Source organism: Podarcis pityusensis (assembly GCF_964106645.2).
Source record: "Podarcis pityusensis genome assembly, chromosome: 15".
NCBI lineage: Eukaryota > Metazoa > Chordata > Lepidosauria > Squamata > Lacertidae > Podarcis > Podarcis pityusensis.
In genome coordinates, this window is record NC_138040.1 from 8,552,848 (window position 1) to 8,573,556 (window position 20,709).

General features: G+C 46.2%; 1 protein-coding gene across 1 annotated transcript in view; it reads left to right on the top strand.

The window, feature by feature from the left end:
* LOC308464133 (kinase suppressor of Ras 1-like) overlaps positions 1–14,363 on the top strand; it is a 120,922-nt gene extending 106,559 nt beyond the window's left edge. The window contains 7 exon segments of the mRNA XM_080983314.1: positions 868–1,253; positions 2,216–2,312; positions 3,235–3,368; positions 4,231–4,362; positions 4,718–4,853; positions 5,780–5,913; positions 9,725–14,363. Coding sequence (XP_080839440.1) covers positions 868–1,253; positions 2,216–2,312; positions 3,235–3,368; positions 4,231–4,362; positions 4,718–4,853; positions 5,780–5,913; positions 9,725–9,803 — 1,098 coding nt within the window. The 3' untranslated portion in view covers positions 9,804–14,363.
* Positions 14,364–20,709: the final 6,346 nt, after the last annotated feature.

The window sequence follows — 20,709 nt, forward strand, 5'->3', positions numbered from 1 at the left end:
GTCTGATGAAAAAATATATACATAATGATTCAAGGCAAGGAGAGAGCGAACAGAGGAAAGTTCTCCCCCACCCTCTCTCACAATGCTAGAACTGAATTCAAGATAAACATTTGGGACAGACAAAAGAAGGGACTTATCTTCCACTATTAAACTATTGAATTTGCTTCCACAAAAGGCAGCGGTAGTCATCAATGTTCCTGCCAACCTAGCAGTTCGAAAGCACGTCAAAGTGCAAGTAGATAAATAGGTACCGCTCCGGCAGGAAGGTAAACGGCGTTTCCGTGCACTGCTCTGGTTCGCCAGAAGCGGCTTAGTCATGCTGGCCACATGACCCGGAAGCTGTACGCCAGCTCCCTCGCCAGTAAAGCGAGATGAGCGCCGCAACCCCAGAGTCGGCCATGACTGGACCTAATGGTCAGGGGTCCCTTTACCTTTACCTTTAGTCATCAATGTGAATACATTAAAAGAGGATTACACAATTTTTCGTAGGATAAGACTATTTGTGGCCGCTAACCAACATGGTTATACTCTTCTTCCACTGCCAGAGGTTGCATGCTTCTGAATTCTAGTTTCTGGAAACCACAGGAGGGAAGAGTTGATCAGGTCTGGCTTGCAGGCCTTGCAGACATCTGGGCACTGTGAGAACAGGATGCTGGACCAGATGAGCCATTGGCCTGATCCTGCAGGGGTCTTCTTATGTTCTTAATGCAAGGTGTTAGGGGGTGTGCGTGTGTCCAAGGGTATTGGAGATTTAGCCATGCTGAAGTGGGACGATCCAAATGGTTGCCACCACAAGGCCTGGGGAGGGAGGATGTGGCAGGCCAGGACTCGGTATCTGATATTCCCATCACCCATTTTTTTCCCAAGCACGTGGAAGACCAAGAACAGAACAAATCGGAAGCCGAGGATGATGAAGATGAGGTTGACGACCTGCCGAAGCGGCGAGACCGCTGGCGGCGAGGGGTGATGTCCCGGAATGTCAGCCAGACCAGCGTCTACCTGCAGGAATGGGACATCCCCTTTGAGCAGATCAAGCTGGGCGACCCCATTGGCCAAGGGCGGTGGGGCAAGGTCTACCGGGGGAAATGGCACGGGGAGGTGGCCATCCGGTTGCTGGAAATCGATGGGAACAATCAGGACCACCTGAAACTGTTCAAGAAGGAGGTGATGAACTACAGGCAAACCAGACATGAGAATGTGGTGCTTTTCATGGGGGCCTGCATGAACCCCCCTCACCTAGCAATCATTACTAGGTAAGCATCTTGATTTTTAAAGTTATTATTATTATTATTATTATTATTATTATTTTGGCACTTAGAAAGAAGTTAGATCTGCTAGAGCTTTGTTAGTTCAACAGTTCCAAACTGCATATCGAAGGTGTGGCTGCCGGCCTCATCTTTTACTTTCCAAAGTGTCCCATCTAAAGTTTATCCTAAAAGAATAATATTGAGCAATAAGCACTACCTTTGTAAGCCACCATTAACCGAACAATCCACAAATTTAATGAATCGGAAGAAGAGGTGAATAATCCTCTAAAACCCAAGGATGCGTGTGATGAGCCTAATGAAATTGCATAGAGGGATTTCAGAACTGCTATTGCATTTCTGAGGGGAGCATTGCTTTATCTTTGATGAGAATCTTACAAAATTTTCATGGGAACATCTTTTACATTTTAAAAAAAAACAAGTTTTCAGTTTGTGCTGGTGTTGTGTACTGGTGCTCTGTTGATTATATTGCATGCTCCTTTGAGTTACTTGTTTGAATGTGTGTTGTTGTTTTTAAAAAAAGATATAATTTGGTGTAGTTTTGATATTTGGTCGCCTCTTTTTATTATGAGCTGCTCTGTGAGCTTGCTATTAGGTGGAAGAACAATTTTAAAATACGAATCAGTGCATTGTTTGTTTGAAAAACAAAATCTGGAGATCCTCAGTTATGCTTTTGACCAAGGTTGCAAACCAGCCCCTAACCTCAGTTGCAAGCAGTAGTTTGAAGACAACCACATTTAGTTCTGACAGTTATCTTGCTGCATCATTTATACCCTTGGACTCTTCTTACCCGCCTACCTATGGATCTGTAGCTTTTTTCAGCCTGGGTATGTGCCTGTTTGTGATGGGATAGTATGAAGTGGGCATAACCATTCCTTATATCATTTACTCATCACAAGACAGTTCTGATTTTTCTTCTTAACTCAATTGTCTGCCCACATCTGCCTTAGCTTCTGCAAAGGAAGAACGCTTCATTCGTTTGTAAGGGATCCCAAGATATCTTTGGATATTAACAAGACCAGGCAGATCGCCCAGGAGATCATTAAGGTAAGAAGCATTTGCATGAGATTATTAAGGTAATATGTAAGGCTACCTGGGGTAGGGAACCATATTTTCCCCTGTGGAAAAGATGAATTGGGGGCTGGAGCCAATGGTGGATGGAGCCACTGCTCTGCCTTTCTGCCCCGCCTCTTCTGTTTCTCTTGTAAACATTTGAACATGGATGGAGAACATCTGTGTGTCTCCAGATGTTCTCCCATCCACCCCAGCCAGCATGGTCAATGGTAGTGGATAATGGGAGATGTAGTTCAGCAACACCTGAAGGCCACCGGTTGCCCATCCTGGATCTAAAACATTGACTGTCAATACTGATTTTGGCAGTGGTACTTAGAGGTTAGGTTTCTCTTTCAGGGGCTCAGGCAAGGACATCTTTAAATACAGTGGTGACTCAGGTTGCGAACGTGGTCCGTGCGGGATGCCTGTTCGCAACCCGCAGGGTTCGCAACCCACATCTGCGCACACACGGGTTGCGATTCAGTGCTTCTGCGCATGCGCGACTGCCGAAACCCGGAAGTAACCCTTTCCGGTACTTTCGGGTTTCAGCAGTCCGCAACCCAAAAAAACGCAACCTGAAGTGGCTGTAACCCGAGGTATGACTGTAACTGGCTTTCTTTTGCCCACAAATGGCTGATATAAACTGCGTAGGGCAACAAAGCTAGTGATATTTGCTGTGGGCTAGTAACTTGGGGAGATTCATTTCAAGGCTGTGCTATTCCACCATACCATAGGAGCCCACACTGTCCCCTTCTACAGTATGGGTGACAGGTGCATGCAAGATGAGCAGAAAGAGAAGGAAATGTTATATAAAGCAGGAGGGGTCTAGGAGTGGACACAGCAGGGGCTTGACCAGGTAGCACGCCAAGGAATGCAGATCTGCCTGCAAAAAGGCTAACACACTGATGTTTTCCAGGGCATGGGGTATCTCCACGCAAAAGGGATTGTGCATAAAGATCTCAAGTCGAAGAACGTTTTCTATGAAAACGGAAAAGTTGTGATCACAGACTTTGGTCTGTTCGGGATTTCTGGTGTGGTTCAGGAGGGAAGGTAAGTTTTTTTTTGCTGCCTCTTTCTCCATTCGCTTCTATGTGAACCAGGAATTGAACGTTGGAGCTTCTACCACTGAGATATGGCGCATATAAAAGCCCCCCCCCCCCACATTTCATCTTATTTATTTATCTTGTTCCACTGAGTTATCCCCTCCTTTGAGTTCCCAAGTTGTGTTGGCCTTGTGGAGTACTGGCTTGGGTCCAATGCTAGGCCCGCTCAGGGTAGACCTGCCAAAGCGAACTGACATGGGTTCGCTCGTTTTAATGGGTCTGCACCACACCAGCGGCAAGACAGGAGCAGTAGACAGGTAAAGCAAAAGCAGGTAAAGCTTTTGTTGCCATCTTCCTGCTTTGCTTTGCTGCTGCGTCCCCCTGAAGGGAGAGGAGAGATGCCAGGGTCATCTCTGGACGACCCACCCACTACTGATTTGTAACATTGGCCTTGACCCCAGATTTCTGGGTGGGGTGGAAAGGTTAAATAGGGGGTGGGAATGCTGGTTTGATGGGGATGATTTTTGGACTAGAGGGAGGTTGAGGTTTTGCTTATTTGCTAATTGGGGGGTTATAGTATTGCTTTGCTTATTGTTTTGAGTATTGTAAATGTTGTTCGCTACTGGCATGTCCCTGCCCCCCCCCCCCCGCTGCATGGATGTTATATGAAATATTCATGTATTATATGACGCACACCCCTTTTCCCTATAGTATTGTGTATTGTATACCTTTTTTCATTTTTTGTAAGGAACTTGGAAAACTTTGGGTGACAAGTGACTAATAAGTTTAATGAATGAAATGAAATGCTCTGAGTAGAACTTTGCTGGGTACATCACCAAGTCCAGTAACGCTCCCCTTTCTGACACCAGGCGCGAGAACGAGCTGAAACTGCCCCACGACTGGCTGTGCTACCTGGCTCCGGAGATCGTGCGCGAGATGGCTCCGGGGAAGGATGAGGATAAGCTGCCTTTTTCCAAGGCAGCTGACGTCTATGCTTTTGGGTAAGTGTGAGAACATCAGTAAACGCCGATTGGTTAAAAAGGAGAAATGTCGTATTGCAAAGGCCTGCCTAAACAGTCCAGTTTTCCAAAGACACACCCGAAAGAAGGGAGGGATGGTTCCCGCTGAACTTCAACTGGCAGGGAGTTCCGCAGGGCAGGATGTTCTTGGTGACGTGTCTTTCATTGGGCCCTGACAGTGATAGACTTTTGGCTCTCAATTTTCAGTTCTTAGTAACTTTTCAGTTTAAGTGAGAATACCGTAAGATCTTGGGGACATAATGCTTGGAGGAAGGGCAGAGATGTACATTGATGGGTTTCCTGTTTTAACTTTTCAAAACCTCTCTTTGCCTCTCAGGACCGTGTGGTATGAGCTCCAAGCCAGAGAGTGGCCCTTTAAGAGCCAGCCAGCTGAGGCGTTGATCTGGCAGATTGGGAGTGGCGAAGGCATGAAGCAAGTCCTCTCCACAAGCAGCTTGGGGAAAGAAGTTGGAGTAAGTGGACAGGGGATTCTTCCATTGGCAGCTGTGCTTAGTACATCAACCGCCCGGGGCCGGCCCAAGCGTTAGGCAGAGTGACAGGATCTCAGATGCTGGAAAGGGGGATAGCGGTGCTGTGTTCAGAGGACAGGCCTGCCTCATGTCTCCTTAGCTAGCCCGCCATGTGCTGGAGGATGCTATCCAGCCTCCATTGTGGGAGAAGCACCATCTTGTCCTTTGCTTCAGTCCCCAAAATGTCTTGGTCCGGTGGTGTGGGATGATGGGAGTTGTAGTTCAACAACACAGGAAACTGCCTTATACCGAGTCAGACTATTGGCCCATCTGAGTTGATATTGTCTACCATGGCTATAATTCATTGGCTCTCCAGAGTTTCAGGCAGGATTGAACCTGGGTGCTCTGTCACTAAGCTATGGTCCTTCCCAAACAACTGGAGGGCTATAGGTTTCCCACACCTGCTACACACCTGTCTTCTGACTGCATCCCTGTGCAGGACCAAGCCTAAAGTAGCTGGGAACAGCTTAGGCACCCGCAATCTCGTTGCTCCAGAAGCCGAGATGGTAGCTAAAAGGTACTCCCCTATCACAACAACCCATGAAAGCAACCCCAAAGGATCCTGGGAGCTGTAGTTAAGTGTGCTGAGAGTTGCTAGGAGACTCCCATTCCAGTCACAGTTCCCAGAATTCCCTGGGAAGGTGGCTGGATTGTTAAACTACTCTGGGAAATGGTAGCTCGTTGAAGGGAAACTCAATTGCTTCTGTAACTCTGGAGCCAGGATTGAAGCTTAAAACTCCTTGCACCTTCCTTGTTATAACAACCCATGAAAGCTGCTTTTCAAAAACATGCCTAGCCTTTCCAAATGCCCTTTCAAGCTGAAGTCAGTAACACAGCTGCCTGTTAAAAATGCAATGCTGTCTTTTTAGGAAATTCTCTCTGCGTGTTGGTCTTTCGACGTTGGTGAGCGTCCCAGCTTCACTCTCTTGATGGAAATGCTTGAAAAACTGCCAAAACTCAACCGGAGGCTCTCTCATCCGGGACATTTCTGGAAATCAGCCGAGTACGTATTGCCCTGTGTCCGCTTGCCTCTAAGCTGCTTCTGGAAATCGCAGTTGATTATGCTGGTTGGGGACCCAATATTTGCAACGGGGTGAAAGCTTCTGTAGGTTCATGCATATCTGCATTTAACACACTAACACTGCCAGGCCCATGTGTCTTTAGTGTGCCCACCGGTGCGTCACAAAGTTGTACATGGTACAGCTTGTACATGGTAAACCATGGTTTGCAGGGAGCGCTAACAAGGCGGCCTCCAAAAATTGTTGAACTCCAATTCCCATCGCATCTGGCCTTTGCCCCTGCTGGCTGGGGCTGATGGGAAATGTAGTCCAACTTTTTTAGAGGGTGCCATTTTGGCTCCCTCTGCAAGCCATGGTTTACTGTGTTTGAACTGATCTCCCTTGGCATGGCTGCACACGTGACATAAATGTAAAGTGCACAACTTCCCACAAATAATTCTGGGAACTGTAGTTTGTTAAGGGTGCTGGGAATCATAGTTCTCTGAGGGGCAAATGACAGGTCCCAGGATTCTTTGGGGGAAGTCACTTGCTTTAAATCTATGGTGTGTACACGGCCAGAGTCCTGCCCACTGCTAAGGAGAATGGCTAAGATCCCCTAGGTCCTAACTTCTCGCTCCCTCTGCGAGATAGACTCTTTGTTAGGTTACCAGCTGCCCCTCCTGAGTTCACTTGTGGGTTCAGAGGGGCATATATGTGTGTGGTAATTCAGCACACACCTAGGCACAAAGGTCTTGCTTTCAAACAGCTACACCTCCCCTGCCCCCAACCAGACTATCTACAGAGAAATGGGGGGAAAGAATTAAGGCTCCCGACAGTAAACGCGCTGTTCCAATCTCTGCTTAAAGATACAGTGGTGCCTCGCAAGACGAAATTAATCCGTTCCGCGAGTGTCTTCGTCTAGCGGTTTTTTCGTCTTGCGAAGCAACCCTATTAGCGGATTAGCGCTATTAGCGGTTTAGCGGCTATTAAAGGCTTAGCGGCTTAGCGGCTTAGCTGCTAAAAGGCTATTAAAGGCTTAGCGGCTTAGATAAAGGGGGGGAAAAGCGAAAAAAAAATCTCAAGACTCGCAAGACATTTTCGTCTTGCGAAGCAAGCCCATAGGGAAATTCGTCCTGCGAAGCAACTCAAAAACGGAAAACCCTTTCGTCTAGCGGGTTTTCCGTCTTGCGAGGCATTCGTCTTGCGGGGCACCACTGTACAAGCATCATTCTGCTGTGTGCTGGGATCACAGGAAGCCGGCTTATACTGAGTCAGAGCCTGAGTCCATCTTGCTCAGCGTTTTCTGCACTGGCTGGCAGCTCTCAAGGGTCTCACGCAGGGGACATTCCCAGCCCTACCCGGGTGCGAAGCAGATCCTGTACCGCAGAGCCCTTCAAAGCTAGCTCTGCTGTATGGCTGAGTTTTTAACGGTGAACTAATGCTCCTTCTCTTGTCTTTCTCCCTTTGCCTTTCACCTCCTTCCTTATAGGATGTAGCTACTGATGCAATAGTTGGGTTCTGCCTTGCATGCTTCCTTGTCTCCTAACCCACTCAGCAACTTGGACAACTGCTCTAAATGTGTGCACGCAAGCACACACACAAAACCACACATGCTGCCGGTTTTTAATCCTTGGATGCCCCTGCTGCTTCTACGAATTCCTTTTCCCCGCCTCTTCTCTTGGTGTGGGCTGCTGTAACTCGAAATAACCATTCCTGTCTGCAAGAACTGTGGCGTTCTACTAACACCTGTTCCAGATTAACCCTTCTTCCGAAGCGTTTTCAGCGGCTGCAGCACTTGTCACCTCGCCTCTTCCTGTCCCGGCATTCTCCTCCTTCCTCTATAGATTTGCCCCCAGCGGTTATTTCTCTGAACTTTTACCAACCAGCATCTCAAGCAAGTTTTTCAGCAAACACCCAAACCAACCAAGCAGTGTTGCGTGCTTCTCCTTTTTGGTGGGGTGAGAGGGGCTTTAAGGAAATTAATAAATCCATCTGTGCATTTTTGGGGCTAGCCAGCAGCAGCAGATTTGCAAACTGCTCTCAAGTCTGTTAAGTTACAGCTTTAGTTGGGATAATTCTTGATGTGCATATTTCCCCCTCCCTCCCCACGAGAGATGGGTTAAAAACAAGAGCGTTTTCAATCCGTTAATTGTTTAATCGGTTAAATCTGTGTAAATTCACGCAGGAGCAAAGCTAGCCGTCTTGAAGCCTGTAACTGTTTATCTTCCTGTTTATTTATCATTTCGATCTGCCTCTCGCCTTTCTGGCTTTTCTGAGAGAAGGCAGTTTTTAACAAGTTATTTGTATTAAAAAATAATTAAAAATAAATAAGGACTTAAATAAAAACAACAACCCGCTGCCTGGTTAATCTTCTGCGGGCAGTTTTTAACTATGACCAACTTAACTGACTAAATTAATGTCAGTGCAGTAGCTCCTAGTTCGTTAAAAAAAAATTCTAATCCCATTTGTGTGTTTGAGGCAGCTTTCAACAGGGACCAGCATTGTGGGGCATGCTTTTGCTTGTGTTTCTGCTTCTTGCTTGTCCCTTCAAGGTGTAGCAGTGGGAAATCTGACTTAAGAGCAAAATTCAGAGGGGCATCTCACCCATGACATTTTTCCTCCCCAGAGATGAGCTCAGGGGCAAAAAAGTCGGTGATCCACTTTGAAATTTGATTCCATTTTCACTTGCAAGCAAACCTACCTAATTTGCACTTTGGGAAACAAGAGGCAAACTGAATCTCAGCCTCGTTTTGAAATCTATACATCCTTGCTCTCCAGCCCCCCCGCCCAAACCCCTTTTGAGTGAGTTCTCCTTCTCAGGAGGCCATGGCTGAACTTTTCTCCCTGGATTTGGAGGTGAGCCTGGTTCAGTTGACTTCCTGCCGCAGGAGGCTGTGGACTCTCCTTCCTTGGAGGTTTTCAAGCAGAGGTTGCATGGCCATCTGTCATGGACGCTTTAGCTGAGATTCCTGCATTGTTGGACTAGATGACTCTTGGGTCCCTTCCAACTCTATAATTCTATGATTTGGCAGAGGAAATTCCCCTGCTAGTCCTTTTCTAGACAGGAGAGTATGGCCCCCAGCTTTGTAGTAGCAGAGCCAGCGAACTTTCTGCTTTCCTCCTCAGGGAGGGTGGTCCGAAAGGGACAAGTAGGGTGGGGGATCTTGTCCAATCTTCAGTGCTTTACAGATTTTCATTGGACCTGGGTAGGGAACTAGCAGACCCTAAGATGTTGCTGAACTACACCCCCCCCCTTATCCTGAGCTTGCTGCAGTGATGGGAGACGAGAGTACAGCAACATCTGGAGGGCAGGGGAGCTTCCTTCGGGTTTGTGTCCAAGTAAACTAGTGTGGAGGGGGAGCAATTCAGGGAGGCCAAATTTGGTGGCAATGTGTCTTGAGCCAGCCCCAAAATATGTTACTTTTCCTGCTCACAGACTGAGTCAGAAACTTGGTGCATGTAGACTTTTCCTGAGCAACATGGCGCAGCAAGAGAAACACTTTGCAAGTGACGCTGCGTGTTTGTCTGTAAAACAGGTCGTGCTCCTCTCCAATGAGATATATTTCCATATCAGCAGAATGTCATAGGTGAGGTGCCCCCCCCCCCAAAAAAATCTTCTCCCCAACAGGCTTCCTTAAGTTGTACAGTTTCTGCTGTTTTCCTCCCAGACCACTTCGGTGTTTTGCTCTTGTGTTAGTACATGGAACCAATTAGCTCATCATCAGCACATGTTGTTTTTGTACAAGGTCTCAAAGTGAAACTGCTTAATTTCCCTTTTTTCCCCACCCTCCCTTTACCCTCCACCTTCCTCTTCAGCATTAACAGTAGCAAAGTTGCCATCCGGTTCGAGCGATTTGCCTTGGGAGATTTGGAATCCAGTAATCAAAAGATATAGCTTGTTGTGTGTTCATGGTGTTCTCTTCATTTCCACCCCCCGGAAAAATATATATATATCTGTGTCACTCAAACACCTGGAAGTGATCATCGGAGTCCTCTGCAAAGTTTCGCAAATAATTGAAGGGCCATGGGGAGATGTGCTCCCCTCCCAGGCCCCCAACGAGATTTCATTTTGACTTTCGTTACTTTTGCTTCTGACATCTCGAGTCAGCATCTTCTTTACTTTAAAAATGTTTACATTCTGATGGACTGTTGTTGTCTTCCCCTTGTGTGAATTATATTTTTCATGGTTGATAATAAATGTGATAAAAGGTTTTTTAATCTTAAAAAACAACAACCCATTTCCCCTCTCCCTAAATGTTCAACTGGCACTGTTAAAAACAACCTGACTATGAATCTTGGTTTCATCTGTGAAGCAGCGAAGGTTTTCTGTTTCGCCCTGTGGAAATGTTCGATCTGTTCAAAATGAAGTTTGCACACACACCCTTGGGGCATGTATACATGCAAAGTGTGAACTGGTTTGGAACTGGTTCAGCCGCCTCAGCTTGCTCCCAGAGAATTCTAGGAACCGTTGTTTTTGTGAAGGTGTGAGGAAGGAAATCCCACATTCCCTTTTGAGAAATACACTTTCCTAGCCTAATTTGAGAATGAATAGCAGAGGCAGAGTTTGGAAGTGGTTTAAATTTGTGTAGACAATCCGATTGTTTTTGTTTTAAAAAATAAGCTTAGAGGCTGCTGAAGCAAAGTGGGATAGATGCTATATATTTCTGGGGGATCTTCAAGTGTGAAATGTTTGTTGCATTCAACGCTGTTTAAATGCAGCGTCAAAACCTGTTTGCTTTCCAGTAGGCGTGGATTCTCCAGAAATATAATGGCATCGGGTGATTGGCAGGTGGGTGGACCTATTGAAACTGCCCCATGAAGGGGTCGGTGGTTTTGAATCTGGCCTGCTGGACAAGAGTCGTGTGTCCCCCTCTGCTCCCCTGGCATAGAGGGTAGTAGGTGATCATTTTTTACAGCAAGCTTCCTACCTCATGGTTTTGGGGAAAGGTTTGGGGTTTTTTTTGGAGGTATGTAGGTGGTATCTAAAGAGCTGGAGACACTAGAAGGGAACTGAATAGGACTTTTTTCTTTAGGGAGCTGTCACTTTCTGAACAGCTACTTGTGTCTCCCCAATAACCACTATTTCTAACCCTTTGAGGCAGAGCTGGTCATTCTGTGGAACTCCATGTTTTTTGGGTTTCTGGTGTGTACAAGGGGGTTATGGTCAGATTTTTTTGTGGGGGGCGGAGAGAGGGCACTTGTTCCAGTGATCCTCTGATGCTTTGTGTAAGCTGGATGTGGGGAGCCCTCAGCACTCCAGATGTTTCTGAACTACAGCTCCCATCAGAAGCCCAACAGACAGGAGTGATGGGAGTTGTAGTCCAGCAAAACCTGGAGGGCCTGTGTACACCTGGTGTAAATGAGACACAGTTTCTCATTCCGCTCCTTCCAAAGGATCCCAGATGAGGAAGGATAAAGAGAGTTGCTAGAGACTGTGTGGGGAACAGGACCGAGTTATGTCTGTCTGCTGAGGGAAATCTCAAAAGTTTTTGAGGACTTAAAAGTGGTAATTTATTAATGCTGCTGTTGCCCTCTTCCAAAAAAGCAGGGTCTACCCAAGAAGAATCCTCACTAATGGCTCCAATAAGTGCTCAGCCTTTATTATTATTATTAAGAGCAATTTCCAAAATATGTAGGCCAAGGTATGGTAGTGGGTTAGTCTTCAGGGTTGGTGGCACAAGCACTGTCCAATAGGTCCTTTGTGGCAGGGTAAAGAAATCTCACAAGGCAGTTGTTTGTCTTGGTGGTCCACCAGTCCTGCCATTTTCTTAGAAGACTGAAGAAGGGGGGGGGGAGCTCTTTTGAGGCTTTTTCTGTGTGGTGATGACTTGTTTGGGGTTCATCCTGAACCGTTGACCGCACTCCCAAGTGTTGGAGACGGAAGCCTATTTCTGTGCGATAGAACAGTTTTTGCCTTTTTGAAGAAGACAGACTGAAGGCAGAACATCTTATTGGAAGAGAGCTTAAATGTGCTACCTTGACACTGAAAGTACTTTAGAGAAGTACCTTTTTTTGAGGGGGGAGGAGAAAGAAGAGGTGTTTCTGGTTATTGCGATGCAGTGAAAAGGCCACACCTGCCCAATACATTTACGCAGTTGTGGCTTCCCCCAAAGAATTCTGGGAACTGTAGTTGGTTTAGGGTGCTGAGAGTTGATAGGAGACCCATTTCCCCCTCACACAGCTACAGTTCCCATCCTTCTTCCCTGGAAACTCTGGAAATAGTAGCTCTGTGAGAGGAATAGGGGTCTCCTAACAGCTCTCAGAACCCTTAACACACTACAGCTCCTAGATTTCTTTGAGGGAAGCTGTGGTGGTTTAAAGTGATATGATATTACTTCATTGTATAGTTCAGAGAGGGCCAGAGGGGCTTAACCCGTGGAAGCAATATTGGCTTTGTTGCGTTAACCGTCCTTCTGAACTCTTCCTCCCTTTAACGAAAGATGTGGTTCAGGGAATCTCGTGCGCCTCTAAAGGAAAAGCCTCAGCGTTTGGGCCTAGTTCTCATCTGGAGTGTCTGGATTGTACCACACTGTGATGTGGGATAAGGGCTTGCGTCCTTTAATGTTGCTCTGTACACATTCTCTGCACATAGAAAGTTAGCATTTCAGGGGGAAAGAGTTCTAAGCTTGCCATGTTCAGTTTTTTTATGAGCAGGGATTTTTGTGTGCGTGGTGTGAATGAGCATTCAACCACCACAACAGACGGATGTGGTACAGACACAGGTCGAACACTGAAAGCTGCAGTTCTGGCGGAAAGTGCAAGTTGTTTCGTGTAAGCCACGTAATATCCGCAGTGCAACTGACTGGCCCAATTTTGGCTGCTTTATCAGTACTTTTCCTCTGTATAGTTAATGCTATGTACCCCTCGGTGCACCAGGTCCTTGGATTCTAATACAGTGCACTCCTTTGGTTACCTTTTCTAATGAAGAGAGATCCACTCATAGAGTTGGTTTCAACTTGCCTGGGGTTCAAACACTTGCCACCAACGGGAAGTCTTACCCTAAGGATTCTTACTAAATTATTTTAATTCCTGTTGCTCTGGGGAACTGTGAACCCCCTCCCAGCATTGCATTCTCAGTTGAGGATCATTCTCAGTCTGGCACACCTGAAATTAATAAAACTGCAAAGGAAGAGGTAGCAATTCAACATGCATCAAACATCACCCTGAGTGCCCAAGAGCAGGGCATGATGGGAATATCTCTCTTTATTCCCAGCATCTGGGAATGTACTTGCCTAACTAGGGGTGACTAGCCTGTGGCCTTGCAGGTGTCGCTGGACCCCAGCTCCTATTTGCTCCAGCCAGCATGGCCAGTAGAGATGATTTCAGTCTGGAGTTCAGCAACATCTGGTTGCCCAAAGATCAGCCATCCCTCAAGAGAGAAAGAGAGACTGTCACATTCATAGCTCTATTCTCCATAAATCTGGCCTAACCCTTTCCCCCTACAGCGATTTAAGCTTTAAAACGTGTGATCGTTTTCTAACTGAGGGCCACATTTCCTCCTTTACAACTTTCTGAGGGCCGCATGCCAACAGTGGGCGGGGCCAGAGGCAAATGTGGGCGAACCAATGATTGCGCAGTAGGCTAATTTCAGCATGCTGACACACCCCTTTCTGTCCTCCATTCAGACAAGCACGTTGCATTGCCAGTGTTCAAGGATACGTTGGAGCCAGGCTCAAATCCTTGGGGAGCGAAGCAGGGCGAGCGAAAGGCATGACCCGACACTGTTTACATTGCTGTAAATCCAGAGTCACTCCACTAAACCCAGGCGGAAGGCAGGGTGGTGGCAGGGAATGAATGGAGTCCTTTCAGCTGTGGCTGTAATTTGCCCACTTACCTAGAGTAAGCCCAGTTGAATTTGATGAGACTTACTTTTAAGAGAAAACAGAAGGAATTGCATTGTACATCATTGCCGCAGGAGCATTGGACGGGGGTGGGAGGAAGGGATCTCTTCCCCAGTTCGTTCCTAATTATTTGTGGGTTTTCCTTTTTGTGGTGATTGTAAGCGAGTGAATTAGCACTGTGAGGCCGTATCTTTTTCTTTCTTTTTCTTTTTTTTGGTGAACCGCAGCTGCACATTAAGGGTCCCCCCCTCCTCAACCGCAACTTTGACGGTGTATGTAAAATGAAGTCTGTAATATTGGTGAAAATGGATGTGTGTTTGGGGTTTTTTTCTCCCCCTTTTCAAATGTATTGTAAACTTTGTACAGTAAATATATTATAAATATATATATAAATATATAAATATATTTTCTATCAACTTGAGCTTGGTCTTCCAGAATGGCTATTAATTTAATTTTAAAAGAAATGGTTAGTATTAACGGAGAACTCTGAGTTTAGTCTGTGCAACTGTTTAAAAAGAGAGAGAGAGAGAAAGAAAAGAAGTACATTCTATGCTAATGAAATTCTGGATATTTTAGAGTTCTTTTAAGTGAATAAAACTTTGCTCTGGATGAAACACCTGAAGTTGTGTGGTTGTGTATGTGTGTGTTTTTTTTTAAAAAAAATTGTCCGCCTGTTATCTATTCTGGTTTTGAAAGTAAAAAAGAAATGTCCTCAAGGGTCATCTTGTACAACCTCAAATCTGCTACTGCAGCATCTTTTTTTGGTGGCTACTTGGGCTTTGCTTAAAATCCTGTAACGAGGTCTCACTACTTTCCAAGGTGACCTGTTTCACTGTCAAACAGCCCATTTTTTATGCCCCCTCCAATGTTGTTGGACTCCTCTTTCCTGTCCACTGAACTTTCTTGGGTTCATGATTGCTTAGAGCAGGGGTCAGCAAACTTTTTCAGCAGGGGGCCTGTCCACTGTCCCTCAGACCTTGTGGGGGGCCGGACTATATTTTGAAAAAGAAAGAAAGAATGAACTCCTATGCCCCACAAATAACCCAGAGATGCATTTTAAATAAAAGGACACATTCTACTCATGTAAAAACACGCTGATTCCCAGACTGTCCGTGGGCTGGATTGAGAAGGCAATTGGGCCGGATCCAGCCCCCGGGCCTTAGTTTGCCTACCCATGGCTTAGAGAGCCAGCAGGTTAGGGAAAACACTCTTCTATCACTTTCAGAGCCATTCCAGTGGTTCAGTGGAAACTCTTGTGAACTGTAAACAGAACACCCTGCAGTGACTCATCAAGCTTGTACAAGGAAAACCGGCATTTAAAGTTTTGCTGCTTTAAAAGAAAAACTCCAAACTGCTGGCAAACCGTATCAAGCAGAGAGTCAATAACAGAAGAGCTCTGCTTCTCAAGGACATAATGGGCACTTATAGTACAAAGAAAAGAAGTGCATGTTACATGTATTCAACTTTGTACACTTCAACCCCCCTCTCTCCCTGGTGCAATTAATGACTATTTAAATAAACCACTTACCACAACTTTTATGAGGCTCATAAACAGGTTCTAAATAAACCCATTGAGCTGGAAGAGGTGCAAAGAGCCATTAAAAATCTAAAAGGCTATAAGGCACTGGGCATTGACTGGCTTACAGGGTGTTCCACAAACAATTCAGCAATGTGTGATGTACACACTTAATGGCACTATTTAATGAAATCCTAGATGGGAATAACAGTGCTCCCCAAAATGGAGAAACCTGATTTAGTGTAATCCTACTGCCCAATTAGCCTTTGTTTGGAAAGTTTGGAAAGCTCTGTGTTACACAATTTAGCAAAAACAATGGTCATCTTCAAGCAGTAGCCTTGCTGGTTGTCTACAAAGCCTTTGATAGGCTGAGCTGACCCTTTTTAAAGTGGATTTGTGATAGAGTTGGACAACCCAGAATCAAGGGCATGGCTCTCTTTACCTATTTCTCCAAGATTGCTCATGGGACTTGAAAAATCCTTTCCTGTTTAACACATTGAAGGTGTGGTGCAGCAGATGTGAAAAAGTTCCTGCACCAATTTTTTTACACCTGAAAAATAGGAAAACATGTCAGAAATTTTCCTGACTTATGGCAAGCCTAGTTTGTTGGCTTTAAGGGGGATTAGGCAGACTCTCGGAGACGTCTGTCAGCGGTTGCTAGCTAAATGGAACATCCATGTTTAGGGGCAGTGTCCTTCCAAATGCCAGTGGTCTGGGGACACACAGAATACGGCTATGGCCTTCCTGCCCTGCTTCGGGGCATCCCAGAATCTTCTGCTTTGACCCATTGTTGAAAACTGGACGCAGGACTAGATTGGACAGACCTCTAGGCTGTTCCAGCATTTAGATGAGCAGGCAAGAGCCAAAATGCATGCCTGAGAGAAGGTGCTTAGTAATATTAATCATGTTTGCCATCTGTATGAATCACTGCTGCAAATAAGATAGCCTGAGGCCACATGAACACTTTGGGATGTTTATACAAAATGCTTACGGAGCAGCAATAAGAAGCCGGTAAGTTACATTCTTCCACGAGCGGTGCTGTGTTCTAAACCACTGAGCCCCTTGGGCTCGCTGATCAGAAGATAGGCGGTTTGAATCCCCACGATGGAGTGAGCTCCCGTTGCTTGGTCCCTGCTGCTGCCAACCTAGCAGTTCAAAAGCATGTCAAAGTGCAAGTAGATAAATAGGTACCGCTCCGGCGGGAAGGTAAACGGTGTTTCCGTGCGCTGCTCTAGTTTGCCAGAAGCGGCTTTATCATGCTGGCCACATGACCCAGAAAAACTGTCTGTGGACAAACGTCGGTTCCCTCGGTCTATAGAGCGAGATGAGCGCCACAACCCCAGAGTTGTCTGTGACTGGACCTAACTGTTGGGGTACCTTTACCTTTTTATTGGTTAGCCACACAGCAGTTTAGAAGGCATGTAATATCTATTTGTTCTTACTCATTTTGTCCAAATTATTTTCTTTTGTTTTTGCTCAAGCATTTCATCTTGGATTGTTCTTGCATTTTAACAGATGCTTGCATACACAAAAATTCACCAGCCAACACCTGAAACCATGCATGCTAGTATATTATTTGTGTGGTGGTAATGAAAATGCATTCTCCATAGCATCCTGCACAGGAAATGATTACCAAATTTGAACGCTGCAACCTCAGAGTCGTCCATGACTGGACTTAACTGTCAGGGGTCCTTTCCCTTTACCTCATCACAGATGATTAACGAGTGGGTCTCTGCAACAATACGTTGCAGTATATCCCAGGGGTGGAGGGTGGTGTTACCTGAGCCCATGGGTGAGGGGGTGGGGACAAAAGTTAGCATCAAAGACAGAAATCCCTGCTCTAATTTATGAACAAAGAGGCACAGGGAAGGAGAGGTTTTCCTCTTGCGGACACAAACCAGGAGAGAGATTGCAAACTGTTTGAATGCCCCGGTCGCGATGTTGGATTTGGTGCCCCATTTTCAAAACGTTCTGAATCCTCTCCAGAATTTGGATTCATTTGAGGCTTTTTATTTGTGTGCTTAAGGCATTCTGTAGCCTGCTCTTCCGAGGCAGCTTATAAGACTGCCAGGACACATGCAGGTAGTGATGGTTCAGGCAGTTAAGAGAAAGAGCAACCTTTGTACAAAGCAGCAGGGAAGAGGATGGGGACAAAACTCGAATCAGTTGGCTCTGCCTGTCTTTGCTACTGGCGCCACCTACTGTTGGGCTCCCTGCCTACCGCCCTACCAGTTTATCTCAAAGAAGTGTTTGATTTGGGGCAAAGGGCAAGATATAGATTTAATTAATAAATGCCCCACCACCACACACAATAAGTAGATCAAGCTATAGACATTGGAATGTAGATTCAAATAAACTTTCTGAGCTTATCCTTTGGGGTTGTGCTTTGGTGGAGCAAAACCTGGAGAGGAGGGGGAAATGGGATTTTGTTTGCATTTCAATGGGGGACTGCATAATTCACGTGCCTCCAGCCCAGAATGTGAACCAAAACACTGCAATCCTTTGAAAATTGCACTTCTCCGAATTTTGCAATGCAGTTCGCCCACCAAAAGCATAGGGGAATGTCTGCGTTAAAATGCAGAAATCTGTGAACATAACATACAAAAGCACATTATATTATGGAAAGTCACTTGTAGAAAATGTGCCTTAATTGAGTTTGTTAGGAGAAATTCGCACAGAAAGCCTGATGGGTGTGATAGATTGCTGTGGAAATGCAGACAACTGAATTTAAAATTGGCAAAAATTGGTACCTTAGATTGACGGATTTGCCTTTCCCCTGTGAAACCAACACCAGGGTTAAAAAAGTGCCAACTTCTTGTGCTTTTTGTGAGCTGCTGGTGCCATCTGGTGGCTACTCCTCAGTGGCACACCTAGTCCATTTTTGCCTGTCAATATCTTTCCCTGAGCCACCAAACTCCCAGTTTCTCCTGGGGCGCAGTGAAGCTATTAGCGAAATCATCCTGGACAAGTGTTCGCCTGGGTCTCACTCCCAACATGTACAGGCCTGGTTTAGACATGCAGCAGGTGGAGGTGGTAGAGTCCTGGGCAATGTTAGACATTTGCCAGGCGCATTCGCCAGCTACAACCACGAGGAGATCTCTGGGTGCCAGGCTGACGGCTGACATCTCCATCTGGCTGGCACCTCCAGCTCTCTTAAGCAGGTCAGCAGAAGAGCTCCTTTATTTCATTTATATCCCACCTTTTCCTCCAAAAAGTATGTGGTGTTTATTGTAAGAAGCCAGCTAGACAAATAATACACCAGCGTGCCAGATCACATCCACCACCAACCCCCAAAAGCACAGGTTAAAGCTGCACAACCCGAGGCCTCAAATTGGAGCCAACATACGCTTTCAGAAAAAGGCACGTGGGCTGTCCTTCGGGGATTGTGCAGCATTTCAGGTGGGGAGAAGGGCATGACAGAATGTGCTCTGCTATCAAATATCCCCTGCCCTTGGAAGTGTTAAAACCATGGATGGAGGATGGGGCAGTTAAACGAGTCCCCAAAAATCCCAAGTCCCCACCACAGCCTCAAACTAAGGCCAGGACAACGACTGTTTACATAAGCACCATACATGCATAACAGCAAAGAAGCTGAGAAAAGCAGTCTATAAAACTGCAGCAAAAAGCAGATACCATGTACAGTGGTACCTCGGGTTACATATGCTTCAGGTTACAGAAGCTTCAGGTTACAGACTCCGCTAACCCAGAAATAGTGCTTCAGGTTAAGAACTTTGCTTCAGGATGAGAACAGAAATCGTGCTCCGGCTGCACGGCGGCAGCAGGAGGCCTCATTAGCTAAAGTGGTGCTTCAGGTTAAGAACAGTTTCAGGTTAAGTACGGACCTCCAGAATGAATTAAGTACTTAACCCAAGGTACCACTGTATCACACAGTTTCCTCTGACTATGCCAGGCATGTCCAAAGTCCATTTCAGGGGCTTAATCCGGCCCGCTGGTCGGTTTAATCTGGCCCCTGTGGCAGTTTATTTCCTGGGGTAAAATCCTAAAAAAACCTGAACAACTTCAATCTTAAAAAAGGCTCAACAACTTCAACCCTGAAAAAAGCTCAAAACTTCAGTCCTAAAAAAAGAATAACAACTTTGGTTGGCCCTTTGGTCGGCCCTCATGGCCCTTCATTTCATCAAATCTGGCCCTCTTTGAAAAAAGTTTGGACACCACTGGACTATGCGATATAGAAAACTATAGAAACTTCACACATAATGACCGAAATTCAACGGTTTGGCCAATTTCCTTGGCTCCAACGGCTAATGACTTCTCTGGAAGAGGGACATCCAGGGCTCCCCCTGCCTCCATAATCCCTTAAGCATAAGGTCAGTACTTCTTGCCCCTCCGTAAGGTGTGAACTCAGCCTCACAATAGGAGGCAGGTGGCGATCAAGGGCAGCACATACTCCAGGCAGAAATCCACCCGGATGGTGGATTGAATCCTGATACTTTCAAAGGAGAAGCGCAGAAAAGCCTTGCAGCTAGGGAATGTGTAAATACCTTTATTGTTATTTGGGGAAGAGTGTAGTTAAAAGGTGTTGGGATCTGGGGTTATTGACAGCTGTGGGTGATAGGCTCATGTTTCTACATGCCAAGCATCCCTACTTTGTGACATATTTGTGATGTATCATTAATATTATTGTATTATCAGTTGTCTTTTACCATTGACCCTTTATAAAGGAGGGGATATAGGGACGCGGGTGGCGCTGTGGGTAAAACCTCAGCGCCTAGGACTTGCCGATCGCATGGTCGGCGGTTCGAATCCCCGCGGCGGGGTGCGCTCCCGTCGTCGGGTCCCAGCGCCTGCCAACCTAGCAGTTCGAAAGCACCTCCGGGTGCAAGTAGATAAATAGGGACCGCTTACCAGCGGGAAGGTAAACGGCGTTCCGTGTGCTGCGCTGGCTTGCCAGATGCAGCTTGTCTCGCTGGCCACGTGACCCGGAAGTGTCTGCGGACAGCCCTGGCTCCCGGCCTCTAGAGTGAGATGAGCGCACAACCCTAGAGTCTGGCAAGACTGGCCCGTACGGGCAGGGGTACCTTTACCTTTAACTTTAAGGGAGGGGATCCCTCTCTGTGAGTGGGAGGGGCTGTGAATATTGGGGGTGGAGTCTTGCATGTGGAGCATGCCCAGTGGCATGACCTGGTAGGGCCAATGTCCTCTTGACTCCGGAGCATGCCAAAAGTGCAGGCTGATGCCAAAGGCATGCCTCACACTTCACAGCAAATTAAAATACACATCTATATGTCAGGTATTTTACACTGCCCTTCCAACTGAGTAATGGATGCATCAAACTAGGGTTCGTAGTTACCTCTTTAAATGTATAGTGTGTGTACACAGTCCTAAACAGCATCACTGATCAGCTTTACCAGTTTTACTCTGCTGTAGCTAAGGAACTGGTGAAGATATAATAATAATAATAATAATAATAATAATAATAATAA